Here is a 15,255-nt window from a genome sequence, read left to right as displayed (position 1 = left end):
TTGCCAGATGTGAACTATATTGGCATTATTTTCAGCAGGGAATGGCAACCAGGTGGCAGTATACCATAATGACAGCTTGCTATTGTGCTCAGGGACCCCAGTCAGAACAAAATCTACCCCATTCCCCTATTGAAACCCATTTTGAGGCTCAGGAGAAGGAAGGGAAGGTTTTACTCTCCCTCCTCTCAGACATCTCACTGACTGCGACCTACTTATTTTCTCCCACAGAAATCAGCAAGTCTCTTTCCTATCTCAATAGTTTTGTTGCTTCTTCATCACATCAGAGTATGAAAAAGAGACAGGAACTTAAAAATAATAATAAATCTACATGACGCCATCATTTCAGGCTAATCATTCTGAAGTATAGACAGACACCTGAGAGATTTTGGCCTTGCTGGAAAGAAAGGCCCATTCTGAAAAACAACAAGGAGCCACAAAAATAATTCATGGAAAAACTAAAATATTTATCTTGTCTCATGTAGAAATGCGTATGTTGTACGAACATGGGCATTCCCAAGTTGGCTTTATTTTAGCAAGATCTGCTTTGTTGTATTTTTAATCAGGGATATAAAATAGATGGAGTGCAGAACCCACACAGCTCTGAAATCTGTAAGAATTCGGAGCATGTCAGCCTCCCCTAAAAGCACATTAACCTAAAAACGTAACAGCTTAGGGGGCATAATAGCATTTTTGTGTTTTCAGGGCTCGTCTAAAAAAATAAAAAACTGGTTGAAAAAGAACACATTATTGTGCCTTGGATAGCACAGAAGGAAAGTCTCTCAGATTCCAGTGAAGTGAAGAACCACTTCCGGCTTCTTTGCAAGTAACCACTAAGTACTTAGCAGTGATACAGCAAGCTGTTGAGAGCTTCTGGTTGCTGGGAGGGTGGGGGGATCCGTTGATGGATTTGTCAATTTGTCTAAATCTGCCAGCAAATCTCTTTCTAAATTCAGCCTGCTTCACCCTACAGAAGCATTAGCCCTCACGTCACAAACTCGTTTCCTTCCCCCTTCCCCCGTGAGGGCTGCATTCTATGTTATTGTTGCAGAACAGTACGATCACATCTTGCATGCAGTTAGGTTGCACTATTGCAACCTTGCACAGCTGGCTTGTTGAAACGGCGCAAATTAATTGCATGCAAGGTAGAGAGCCTGGCACAGAGAGAGCTTTTAAGCTCTCTGCCTTGCTCACAGGGCTCTGGGATTGTCTCGTGGGAACTTGGATGGCCCTGTGAGATCTCGTGAGAGCCTCTCAGAGTGCTGTAAGCTAGGTGGAGAGCTTAAAACCTCCCTGCCTCTCTTGGAAAACAAGGGCGGTTATGTGGAGGTGGTTCAGGTATATGCGTTTTTGCATCCCCAGAACACACACAAGACATGGCCTCCCTCAAGTAATAAAGGTAAAGGGACCCCTGACCATTAGGTCCAGTTGTGGCCGACTCTGGGGTTGTGGCGCTCATCTTGCTTTATTGGCCGAGGGATCTGGCGTACAGCTTCCGGGTCATGGGCCAGCATGACTAAGCTGCTTCTGGCAAACCAGAGCAGCGCACGGAAACACCGTTTACTTTCCCGCTGAAGCAGTACCTATTTATCTACTTGCACTTTTATGTGCTTTCGAACTGCTAGGTTGGCAGGAGCAGGGACCGAGCAATGGGAGCTCACCCCGTCACGGGGATTTGAACTGCCGACCTTCTGATCAGCAAGTCCTAGGCTCTGTGGTTTAACCCACAGCGCCACCTGCATCCCTCCCTCAAGTAATACTTCACTCTTTATGTATGCAAAAATCTTGTGAACTAGAAGTCCAGACTTTAGGTGAATTCAGCCATGATCAGACAAGGAGTCTAAAAAGAGCCTTCATATATCGCTGGGCTACAATTCCCATCACTCCTGACCACTGGCCATGCTGGCAGCGCCGGATAGAAGCTGGAGTCCAACAACCTCCGAATGGCCACAGGTTCCTTATTCCCGCTCTACATGACCAGAAGCCTCTGGCTGCCTGTAGCAGGTGCTACTGCTGGTGAGTCCTTTTTTTAGCCTTCTCTCCGCTGTGCTGTTGCGAACCCCCTCATTCACCTGCTGGCAGTTCAGGGATTTTTCTTGCAGCACCAGAGGCTCCCCACTTGTCGAATGCTCTCTCTAGGGAGACTCGCCTGGTGTCTTCATTATACACCTTTAGGTGCCAGGCAAAAATGTTTCTCATTAATCAGACCTTTGGCTGATTGACATCTGATGTCCTTTTAAATGTGTTGTGGACGGGAGGACTATTGGGTTGTCTTTGTTTTTCTTTTTATTATGTATTCTGTGTTTTTTATATTGTGAATCGCCCTGAGATTTACGGGTATAGGGCAGTATTAGTAAATACATAAATAAATAATAATACTATCTAATAGCTGCTACAGCCAGCCAGAGGCTTCTGATCACATGGAAGCTCTTTTGGGGCTTAGTACGGGGTGAGCGCCCGTTGCTTGGTCCCAGCTCCTGCCCACCTAGCAGTTCAAAAGCATGCCAAGTGCAAGTAGATAAATAGGTACCGCTTCAAGTAGATAAATAGGCACCACTCCGGCAGGAAGGTAACCGGTGTTTCTGTGCATTGCTCTGATTCACCAGAAGCGGCTTAGTCATGCTGGCCACATGACCCAGAAGCTGTCTGCGGACAAACACCGGCTCCCTCGGCCTATAGAGCGAGATGAGTGTACAACCGCAGAGTTGTCCGTGACTGGACCTAACGGTCAGGGGTACCTTTACCTTTACCTTTACCTTTAATACAGATCTGTAAACCTCCAGAGAGATTCCAGAGATTTTGAGCTCCGTTTGGGTCTCAGTTATAGAATCATAGGGTTGGAAGGGACCCCGAAGAATGCAGGAATCACGACTAAAGCATCCCTGTCAGATGGCCATCCAACCTCTGCTTAAAAACCTCCAAGGAAGGAGAGTCCACCACCTTCCAAGGGAGTTCATCCCACTGTCGAACAGCTCTTACCATCAGAAAGTTCTTCCTGATGTTTAGTCAGAACCCCCTTTATTGTAACTTTGAAGTCGTTGTAGAACAACAATGGAGTCGCATCCATTGCTCAGCTATTGTTTGCCTCTGACTGCATCTGCTGCTGGCATGTGGCCCCAGGAAGGTTCCTCACCAGTGAATGTGGCCCTTGGACTGAGAAAGGGTTCCTCACTGACGACTTAAGCATGGACACGTCTAATCTATGCCCACCAGCTTGCTGCACACCCCTTTCATTGATACTGTAGATTAGACAATGTAGATGAAGGTTATCCTTACAGATTCACTGTCTGAGACAGAGGAGAGCCGTCTGTTTCCTCTTGGCAGCCCATTCATATCAGAGGACTGGCTGGTGACAGTGAAACGTCTGGTGGAAGGGAAGCTGTTAGATCTGGAGTCCTTATGAGAAACCCTTAGCAGAGATCCAAGGCAGGGAAGAAATTTTGCAATCGCCATTCTAAGGGATAAGAAATTAAGCCCATCAGTATTTTTTCTACCTCTGCAAGCACAAAACACAGACTAAAACATTTTTGTCCTTTCCGACACAAGCTAAAAACGTACATTCATTCAGAGAGGGAGAGGCAAAGAGCGTGAGAGAGGCCATATTGAATTAAAGACCTTATTGGACTATAAAAGGATATGACTGCACTGTGGAATCCAGTTTACAGTTGTGTGCATCAGCCCGTTCACAGGCAGAAACACATGTTGACGGTGTTCGTTCCCACCAGTATCAAAACATAGCAGGAAATCCTGATTGCTATCTGCATCATGAAATGTGAAAGGAAGCTGCTCAGATGAATGTGTACTCTTTGGGTCTGCAGATGTGGTTCGGGGCCCTGCGTATGACATGTAAGCTGCTTCCAGTCAGGCATCCCCCTTGCTAGATTAGGAGTGTGTCCATACAAAAAGGAATGGACAATACAAAAAGGAATGGACGCTTGCATTTTCATTTCAGCTGGCAGAATCTCCACATGGTGGGTGAGCAGTCCATGTGTGGCAGCTTGGCACCGGGGACCCCTGCTGCTACTCGGTTTTCTCCTAGCGAACAACAAAACTATCTGATCTTAAATACCGACATGCCTGCAAACTTCACCGGCATGCATATCAGTCACTGTATATATCATACATATATATATATATATATATATATATATATATATATACACACACACACACACACACACACACACACATATATATATATATATATATATATATATACACACACACTCATTGTGCAGTCATATGATCTTTACCATTCAAGAACTGTCAAGCAAAGAGACTTCATCAATTCAGCAAAAACAACTCATTTTGCCTGGGGTTTTTTCTGACTTTGCATTTAAGATGGAGACGATTTGAGGAGCCAGATGCTGGGATTTTTGACAGCTGAGTATAGGTGAGCATAAGAAGGGGGCTGTCGATGGGTGCTGCTTGTGAGAAAAGCTGCACCTGCTTAAATCCCCTGTATGTGCACTTGTAAATTGTTACTAGCCTGCTGAGATGCTAGCATCAATTTCCACGCATGACATGGGGCCAGAGTGGCTAGTAAAACAATTTTTGCCTTTTCACTGTGGGCTGGTGGAGGAGGGATGGGTCTGATGGATGGGTTTTCCTCCCTCCTTAGTCAGTGTAGAAACCAAGCAGACTGACAGAGGAGAAACAGAGAGATCAGGCCCTCCTCCATGAGCCCACTCGCTCATTGGCATGGAAACCTTTACTGCCGACACCTACCAGGTGAGATGTTAAATATAAGATAGTGTTAATATGACAGAAGTGGCATCCCACATTGCTTGCGGTTGCCCTAAAAGAAGACCTGTCACTGGTTGCAAGCCCCAGTTCTTTACAAAAGGTGAAGCTTACCTGTATTTGGGGTGGGCAATGGCGTAAACGATTGGGTTGTAGATGGATGAAGCTTTGGCAATCACTGCAGGTATTGTGTTCATTAAGGGAGTGAGCACATGGGAGTACCTAAAGCAAAGCAAATATACTTTCTTAGATTTAATTCTGCCAGGGTATGGCTACTGTCCCTTTCCCCCTTTTACATAACATACTGTACTTTTGCATGCTCCTCCACAAAGTTCTTCAAAGTGCTAGTCCACACTGGATAAATTCAGACACGCAAAATCTTCTAAATGATGCACCTCGGCTGAACTTAGGAGCACATTCACATAGAAAACAGATTTATCAGCCTCCTCCCTGCCCAAAGGCATGCATTTAAAATAATGAAAAACCTTGATGTGAAGCAGCAACTCAGCAACGGCATAATTAAATAGATAATTAAGTAGATTAAAAGCAAGATCCTCTATTCAAACAGCAACATCACCTGTCCAACACTGCAAAACAATGCACACAAGCAATTAAAAAAACAAATCGCTGAAGCACAGCATCAGCAATTGAAAAAGAACACTGTGGCCATTAAAAAAATTCAACAACAAAAAAGTGGCAGCTGGAGTAAAAGCAGGAAGAGCAGGAAGGAATGCCCAACAACAAGTGGAATCAACAGCATCTGCCTTGGTAGCAAAAGTGTTTTGAAACGAGAGCATCTTCACCTGTTAGCTGAGAAGTGCTATGGAACTGGTCATGTGGCTTTCCACTGGTAAGCTGTTCCATGGTGTATGAATGATGAAGAGGAGGCAGCCATGACCTTTTCTAATTTTATTGGGGGACAGTGATATGAAGGCACATAAGGCTACCATATCACTGAAGTACAGCAAGTCTGGATATGGTTAGTGTCTGGGTGGAACAACCTGTGTGCCACCAGGGTTCCACGACTGAAGGAGGGATGGGTGGATGACCAGGCAAAAACCTTCCCTGTGATCTCAGAGAAAGAGGACCACAAGGAACTTATGGCAGTTGTGAAGCCAAACTCCAGCTTGTTTATTTATGGAACTAATATCCTGCCATTCCTCCCCAAAGCTGAAACGCCAGCCAACATTCCTGAGCTTAAGCTGGAGATACATTTCTTTTGTTTTGCTCTGAACAGAAACTGAGTTACAGAGTTCTGCACCAGTTGAAACTTCCAAGCCAGCTTCAAGAGCCATCCACAGATATGATTTGAGCTTTCTGGAGATGATTTCTGCAGCCACAACAACGGCATCTTTTTCAGCCATTAAGAATATGGGCTTTCCCCCTTAAGTAGCTGTGGCTTTATCTGTGTTACAGTCTCCATGTCAAAGCATCCCTGGGGATGGTGGGACAGGTGGCATCATGTGGAGAAAGTTTAGGTTCGGGGTTTGTTTGTTTTTTGCATGTCTGCACTGGCCAATATCCTCAATTCTAGGTAAATCTAAAAAAATGTGTCTATAAGATCAAATACCGGGAGTGGGTGGCTAACACATGCCACATTTATAATCTCCTCTACTTTGGTTACAGCTGCCGATTATAAGGAACTTCCTGCAGTAAAGCACCTGGATTCATTGGTTGGCCATTTGTGGTGTGCTTCATTCACTGTTTCTGTTCTCATTTCATTTCCCCCAGGCCCCTTGCAGACATAACAAGATTTTTTGATTACCCTGCAAAAGCCAGCAAAGCTACCATCGAATATGGAGACCAGGAAAGGACATAAAGCAAGATGATAACCAGGGCTACTTTGGCCATTTTCCATTCATTCGTCATCCTCTGGGACAGCCTTTGAGATTCTTTTGTACCATCTGAACTGATGGTTTGAACAGCCCTGAGGAAAAGAACAAAACATGAATGAAGGAACAAAAGTGAGGTCTGCTTACGCAGAATGCCACTTGTTTATTTATTACTGGGTCAACGCCATTGATATCCAAAGATCCACTTTCATCAATGGAAGCACATAGATGTGTTTGTGTTGTCAATTTGCCCTTTTCACAGATGCAGCTTCAGCAGTCCCTGAAAAGCCATTTGGGAGGGTTAGGGGCTCTCAACATAGGAAGCCAACTTGTGCTGAGTCAAGCTATATGTGCATCAAACCCAGTGTTGTCTCTGACTGTTTTGGTGGCTCTCCAGAATCTCAGGCTCGGCTCCTTCCCATCATCAGCTTTTTGATATTTTACCAGAGTTGAACTTTGAACCTTCCACAGGCAAAGCACATCCACACTGAGCCATTATGGTCCCTCCTTCTTCTGCTCTGGAGCAGAATGCAACATGATGGAGGGAGCTGCATCTGGGGCAAAATCACAAACGCCAATTATATGAGAGTGCTTCTGCTTCTACATGTGGATCTTTGAGTGCAAGCATGTAGTTTTCTTTCCCCCATATAATCAGTCACAAGATTCTCATCCACAAGAAGCAGCTGGTAAATCGGGCATGAAAAATTCAAATCTTCGGCATGTGCTGCCAAAACCTTCATTATCTTGCCAGGCTCATCCATCAATACAAGCTCAAAACTGTTTCAGAGATGTTGATTTGTTATCGTTACCATTAAAGGGACCCTAAGAATTACAGCTGTGAGACAATGAGGGTGCCAGAGATCTCTAATATTGGCACCTTCAAAAAAACTGCATTTCACAACTTCAACAGGGCAAGAGATTTTCAGTGAGGTTTAAGCCTGCAGTGTAGAACTGCCCATTGTGTATACCCCTCAGACGGAGAGTGCAGTGTGCATGCAATGCCATTTTCAATCTGATCATGCTGCAAAGGTGTCAAACTTCTACCCTCCCTTCTTCCTGTATCATTCTTTTTTCACTTAACACGCCTTCTCCCCATCTTCGGCTTTATGCAACAAAAATGCAGGTGTCATTTCTTATTAGGTGGGATAGCACAGTTGGTAGAGCATGAAACTCTTAATCTCAGGGTTGTGGGTTCAAGCCCCATACTGGACAAAAGATTCCTGTATTTCATGGGGTTGGACTAGATGACCCTCAGGGTCCCTTCCAACTCTACAGTTCTATAGAATAACAATCATAGAGTTGGAAGGGACCCTGAGGACCATCTGCTTCAACCCCCTGCAATGCAGGAATATGCAGCTGCCCCATACAGGGATCGAACCTGCAAACCTGGCATTATCAGCACCGCATTCTAACCAACTGAGCTATCCAGGTTCTTGATTATTCTGATTCCTGTAGATGACCACACATGTTCCTCATTCCTTCCTGTGCCTATCAGTCCTGGGGAAGGATTCTTCAAAACAGCTCTCAACAGCAGCAGAAGCAGAACAAATTGTGCAAACTATGAAAACAGAGGCAAACTGGACTAATAATGATGCTTTAGAGCAGACCCACTGTAATCAATAGGACTTCTCAATCAGTGTGCTCCAAGCATCAAGGGAGTCTGGATCTAACCCACCATTAAGTGCTTTCAAAAGAATACATCAAATAAAGCAAAATCTAATAAAAAAGATGGGAAAGGGGGACAGACACAAACGAAGGGAAATAACCATTGGCAGAATTTATACAGGTTGCAGAATTTTGCTTTCCATGTTCGTTTTAAAGCAAAGAGTACAAACAGCTCTGAATTAGATTTACCTTCCATCCAATACATCATGTCAGTTCTTAATTGCAACCCTGGTTCTCATTCATCTTTGTAAATTAGACTCAAGTAAAATCTGATTCATCTCTGTCTGTTCCAATCCTCGGATAATTCATGGAGCTATTCTCCAAATCAGACTCCCTAATATCTCTCTGAAATCTGATCCAGGTGCCTATCAAAATGATGCGGGAACTTGGTGCAGAATCTACAGCCATTTTTGCCTGCACTTCATGTTCCTGTTTTGTTTCCTACTGGCTGGAGGTCACAACTTTGGGGGGAAGGGGGTGGGGGGCAAAGTAACCTTCCACTAACGCAAACAATGGGAAGCACATGCTTGACTCACCTGTTTGTATTCCGGATAGCTCTGAAAATGAAGAAATAGCTGTATATGATGGCAATTAGGGGAATGAAGAACACAAAGCAAAAGAGAAGCATTGTGTAGGCACGGACCGATGGGGTGAAGGTAATATAATCCCAGGAGCAAGATGTCAGGAGGCCTTCCGGAACATAAGCACCTTAGCGGAAAGACAAGGGGGAAAAATAAGCTTTCCCTCCAAAAGTTATTGGAACTTAAATTTAAAATGCAATCAGAAATTTAATTTCAAGCTTACTAAAGCTATGCAATAATGCTGTAAACCACATTTCAGAGGATAGCCTTTTGCTTGCTTGCTTTAGAAAGTCTGTAGTTAACTCATAGGATTCATTGCTGCGTAATCATGTGGCAATTTAACAACTAGCTAATTTATTCTGGACTATGTTTTTGTAGACTACAGACCACCTTATCAGATCCATGAACTGTTTTCCTGAGTTGCCGATCAGCAATAGATAATACTGAGCTGGGTGGACCAAGACTAGGTGACTCGGTATAAGGCAGTTTGCTTAGGAAGGGAATAGTGAAAATCACCAGTATGCTGCACATGTGCAAGTGAGTTATGCTTGCACAAGAGACTTCCACTTATGGAAGAGACCTTAGGATGCAAGCTATTGCACTGAGGTGATTCATATCCTGAAACTGAATAAAGACAATAATACAGGTCCATTATGAATTTGTGTTACAGTGTAAACAAGTTCAGTGCAGCTCAAATCTGACATTGTCCTCTCCTTGCTTCAGCTCCTAGAAGACTCCTGGTGTCCCATTACAGAGATGGTTTTTAATTTATCAACCTTGCTCTGGCCACAAGCTAGATTGTGCAGACTGACACCTCGCTATTCCCTGCTGCTAATGGGAGGAGGTTTATTTGATAGGCTTTGATGAACAACTAACACATCTCCTTTGGTTGGCTGAAAAGAACCATACCTCTCGTGACCAAGCACAAGATGAAACAGATTATTAAAGCTCTCGATAAAACCAACAGCAGAATAGAAATTAATTTGGTACATATAATTAAGTTTGCGGTTAAATAAACATTGTTTTTAAAGAAACACAAAAGAAATAGGAACTATTCTCCTGATGGATGTTGTGTAGGAATGCAATTAACTGCGGACATTAAACTGCTGTAGCCTGGGCGATTCCCACCATTCCTACCAATAACTTCTATTATTTCTGCTTTGGGAAATGTCACACCAGATGTTGAGCCCAGCTTTCCCTATTGGTCCCATGAGAGTGCATATTTTGGATACAATGAGAATCTAATTATAAACCAGTGATTCTAATACTCTGTAAGTGATTATTCTGTCTCATCAAATTGTGCCTCTTTTTGAAGTGAGCTTTCTCATATTGCCCACTTAAGCTATTCGTGAAACGAAAGAGTCTCTTGTCAAAGCAACTGAAATTTGCTTTTGGTGCATCTTGCATGGATAACGCATATTGAGTTGGTTTTTATGAGGCCTCAGCCCTGGTCAGCTTGTTAGCCACACAGAGACCTTTGCCACAGGTGACATGACAGGAAGGGCAGGAGATTTGCAGGTCCTCATTGGCCAACAAATCAATCTCCACCATTTGGCACTCCAGGAAGACTGCAGTTGCTGCAGCAAGGTATGCCATAGCCCTCCTCCCCATGCAAGAATGCTCGCTCTGAGCTGAGATGTCCTCAGAGTCTGCCTGTGCCACTCCTGTTTTCCCAGAGCAGAGATAACAGTAGTAAACAAGTAAACTAGTAAACTCTTAAGCTTATTATTATTATGATTATATGTAGTAACAGCCCACCCATCACCAAACAGTCCCAAGGCAGAATACAAAAACATAACAATTCAAATGAATACAATGTACAATTAAAATCATAAAATAAAACCCACAAACACAACCAATATCAGAGCGACAAAGCAGCAACACAGAAATGCAATGCACAGCAACGTAGGATAGGGGAAGATGTCCACTCAGTCAAAGACCTGGGCAAAAAGGCACATCTGTCAATAAACATGTGCTGATAGTGCAAGGCACACCTGATTCAAGCTATTTTCCATGTACTCCCTCCCAACTGTGGACTTTATTCCAAAATGCTACGTAAATTAGGATATGGTATGGAAATTCTGTTTCACAACTAGATGGATTGGAGGGAATGAGCAGACCAACTCTTCAATTAGGTTAGGAAACAAGCTCTGATTGCCCTGTAAAACCTATTACAATGTTATCCTCATATTATTTCTACTCCGTATGATTTGCTATGTGCTTTATTGCTTCATGTTGCTATGCTTTGATTAAAAGCTCAGAACATCATTCTCTTTCACATGAAGATAGTAATATGCTTTGAATTGCACATTGTACATCAACAAATCAAGAGAGCTGTTTCAGTTACAATTCTGAGTTTCTGGTTTCTATCTATGCTCTACTCCCTGTCTTACTGGGTTGCTAACGAGCAATTTGAACTTTGATTAGAGGACCCAATTAACAGTAGTGCATTGGCAGGGTAAACCCTAACACTGATTGGATCTCCAAATTAACACCTGGGGGGGGAGGGAGGCAATGAATATTCAATTTTACTGCCCCCTCCCATAAACTTGCACCTAGCACCCCATCTCTTTGACACACTGTGAAAACTTAACCTTAGAGCACAGCAAAGAAGTAAAATGTTGGGAACTGGATCAAACACACACACTATTCCATGTCATCAAGGCTTTCAGTATGGCCCCATTGTGAACAATGAATCTATATGAAAATCAGGAAAATATCCTGTATTTATTCATGCCTATTATTTATGCTGTTCAGCTCAGCTTGAATGCAGAAGGTTATGCAAATGTTATGCAAGATGCCCCCCCCATTATTTTTCATCCCTGATTTTATCTCCTCTTTTCTCTGTAATTCACTAATGAGTTTCCCAGCACAGGCGTCACTGCAATGTAATTGAACGGACCGTAAGCACTACAAAGCTTTTCCCCTTGGTTATATGTCTTAGAGATTTGTTTGCTCCGAACCCGTCTCCCTTACAGAGAATTTCTTCCTGTTAAATATGTAAATCCTCTTTCATCTGTCACAAGCTCTAAAAGGCCCATTCTATAAATTCCTGCTTTTCCTCTCAGTATCAAGTAATCAGATTTAAAAAAATTCTGTCTCACTTACTCCATCCAAAGAAGGGAGGAAGGCTCCATGCTAAGGAATACAGCCAGACTCCTAAAAGGATTAGCAAAGCTTTCTTCTTAGACATTACTCCAATGGAAGCCAAGGGTCGCGTAATCACAAAGTACCTGTCCAGGGCTATCACTGTTAGAGTGATCATGGAAGCGATGCCGAAAAGCGCTCCACAGAAAGCGTACAGCTCGCAACCTTTCCAGAAAGAGCACAGCAGAGTTAGCAGGCAAATCAAAATGCACACTTATTTTACTTGATTTAATCATATACACTAGGTGAGGGTAGGAAGGGACTTATTTGCCATTTCGATTTCTCTCTGTTTTCTGTTTCTCTCGCTTTAAATTCACTTATCCACATTTCCACAGCGTTTCATGGTGATGATGATTATTTAAAGTTCTCATTTGAGATTTGAAGCATTTGAGATTATTTTCTCCTAGTATGCACATGTTGGGAAGCAATTTTCACTAATGTAGAGAATTTCTGCAAAGCAATTTCCCCTAATATAATGGGTGGAATATAAGAAATATTTAATGGAAGCCACCCAGAGTGGCTGGGGCAATATTAATCATAATCCTCCTCCTCCTCCTCCTCAGGTTACAACAGCAAGGGGAACATCACCTTCAAGTCCCAAGAATGGCTTTTCTTGACCAAAGAGGCAGGGTGTGCGAAAAATTGGGAAACCATCAACAAACTATTATAAATTCCTTGTTAAGTCTTCAGTGACAGTTGATTAAAAACAACAACAGCAGCAGTCCCACTGGCAAACTGATAAACTTCCAAGCCAGCCTGTTCAGTCTAAATGATTTGGGGGACAATCTGTTTCTAACATACCCTTTTCACCAAATACCCATCGTTTGTTGAGACTGCTGGTGAAGAATACTGGACACTGGGTGACGGCCATTAGGAAATCACTAACAGCCAGGTTGATAATGAACATGTTGGCGGGAGTCCGAAGGCCTCTGCTCCTGTGAGAGAAGAGAGGAGAGTGAATGCAAGTAACTCTTAAGAGGGTGTCAGGGCTACGGCCTCATTTGCACCTTACATGGAAAGCGGTGTCACACCACACAACTTACTCAAAGAATCCTTGGGACTGTTGTTTGTTAAGAGGCCTCATTCCCCTCACAGAGCTCCACCTCAGAGTGGTTTAACAGTAATTCCTTTTCCCAGGGAGCTCTGGGAATTGTAGCTCAGGGTTAACAATTCTCTTCACCCATAAGAAACGACATTTCCCATAATTCTTTTGAGAAAGCCATGACTATTTAAAGTGGTATGACACTGCTTTAAATGTACAGTACAGACTAAGATGTTCAAAACAAGCAGCAAGACCAAAAAAAAAAAAAGGTAAGCAACTTACGTTACCAGTGTGGGCAGATTCGTATTTTGACACCCACCCACACCACACCCACCCACACACCCACAAATTGAATTTGAGCCCCATCTTTACAGCAGGGGTAGCCAACTTTTATGTTCTGGGGTGCTTCTGTATTCGGAAGATATTGGTCCAAAGGTCTGAGGTAGATTTTACCAAGGCAACTGAGATGATCACGAGTGAGGGCTTCCCAAGACACAGGCTTTCATCTATCAGTACAACCTTCCCAGTTATAGAGAAGAAGAGTTTGGATTTGATATCCCACTTTATCACTACCCGAAGGAGTCTCAAAGCGGCTAACATTCTCCTTTCCCTTCCTCCCCCACAACAAACACTCTGTGAGGTGAGTGGGGCTGAGAGACTTCAAAGAAGTGTGACTAGCCCAAGGTCACCCAGCAGCTGCATGTGGAGGAGCGGAGACGCGAACCCGGTTCCCCAGATTGCAAGACTACCACTCTTAACCACTACACCACACTGACTCTCAGTGCATTCAGGCAGAGCATTGCCTACAAATAAGTATATTTGCATGATATGTGCAAAGGAAGCTCATTCGTAGAGCATCTGCTTCCCATGGAAGAGGTTGCAGGTTCAATCCCCTGTTCAACCTCTCCATGTAGGGCCAGGAATGTCCCATGGCTGAAACCTTGGAGAACCACTCCCAGCCAATGTAGATAATATTGAGCTACAAGTGAAAGGGTGGTGCTGTAAAATTTGGTAGGGCCACCAGTTGGTAGTGGCCAACTATTCACAACAGAGTGGCACACATAGACAGGCTTTCACCACTAGCCCAGTGACACAAATAGAATGCCCGCCTCTCTGAATGCTCTGTCCTACATTTCTCCGCTGCTGGTGATTAACGGGAAATTAAAGCAGATGTACTATGGATTTTCTGCATCTGGGTCATATTGTATAGGGAGGCCATTTTCCACTGCTGGCCAGATTAGCAGCAGTTTCCAAATACAGGGATTAGATTCAACGGTTTTGTATGTGTTTTAATCACCAGCAACATTAATAACCGCAGAAGGTCTCATCTTTTACTTTATTCTGCTGGCAAACTACACTATTTGAGGAAAAAAACAAGGAAGAAATGTCATGGCCCCAGACCCTGAGCCCTCAATTCCTGAGCAGTCATAGCACCAAGGTGGAAATGGATGCAAACCTAGCTCATCCTGGGTAGACCTGGTGTGTCACCAGATTCCACACCTCACCCCCTAAACATCAAGGATGTAACTTCATCTATGGACTCCGAAGGATGCTCTAATGACTCCTTCAAGGATCAAGGTAGTATTGATGGACCAAGTCTCTGAAACCCCAAACCTCACAGCCTGAAAGGAGCACCAAAGGATGCTTGTCTAACTACCCATAAGCCTTCAGTGGACCCTTGAGAACAGAACACAATGCTCTAGGACAGGGGTCCCCAACCTGTAGCCCATGGGCCGGAAGCAGCCCACGAGCCACCCCCTGAACCGAGCCGTCTGCTTGGCGAGTCCCCATGCGCTGCACTAAACTGGCAGAGTGCAGTGCAGGGACTCTCTTCCGTGGCTCCGGAAATCACTTCTGCGCATGTGCAGATGCTGTAAATTGTGTCTGTGCATGTCCGTGGCACCAGAAATTGCTTCTGCGCATGCCCAGACGCCAAAAATCATTTCTGCGCAGGTGCGATTTCTGGCACCACGCCGCGCTGCGCTGGCCCGGAACATGGAGGATCTCCACGGGAGTGATCCGGCCCATGCCCGGTAAGCCTTGCTGACCCCTGCGTCTAGCAGTTGCACCAAGCTTGTGCTTAGGCAATTTTCTCCCTGCTGTAGGAGTGCTGGCCATGGTCCTGAAACTCTTGCTCTTGAACTCTGACCCAGCACCCTTGGCACCCATAGAAATGTAGTGTTGGAAGGTATCTCAAAGGTCATCTAGTTCAACCCCCTGCAATGCAGGAAGCTCAGCTAAAGCATCC

General features: G+C 44.1%; 1 protein-coding gene across 3 annotated transcripts in view; it reads right to left on the bottom strand.

The window, feature by feature from the left end:
* OPN4 (opsin 4) overlaps positions 1–15,255 on the bottom strand; it is a 42,955-nt gene that overhangs the window by 13,847 nt on the left and 13,853 nt on the right. For all 3 annotated transcript variants that reach the window (XM_083614763.1, XM_083614765.1, XM_083614764.1), the window contains 6 exons: positions 12,767–12,900; positions 11,927–12,130; positions 8,774–8,945; positions 6,506–6,667; positions 4,855–4,962; positions 3,274–3,451 (listed from right to left, as the gene is read on the bottom strand). In XM_083614763.1, coding sequence (XP_083470889.1) covers positions 3,274–3,451; positions 4,855–4,962; positions 6,506–6,667; positions 8,774–8,945; positions 11,927–12,130; positions 12,767–12,900 — 958 coding nt within the window. The remainder of the gene's footprint in view (positions 1–3,273; positions 3,452–4,854; positions 4,963–6,505; positions 6,668–8,773; positions 8,946–11,926; positions 12,131–12,766; positions 12,901–15,255) is intronic.

Source organism: Podarcis filfolensis (assembly GCF_964270895.1).
Source record: "Podarcis filfolensis genome assembly, chromosome: 5".
In the NCBI taxonomy this organism is placed as follows: Eukaryota; Metazoa; Chordata; class Lepidosauria; order Squamata; family Lacertidae; genus Podarcis; species Podarcis filfolensis.
This window is presented reverse-complemented; position numbering and strand designations above follow the sequence as displayed.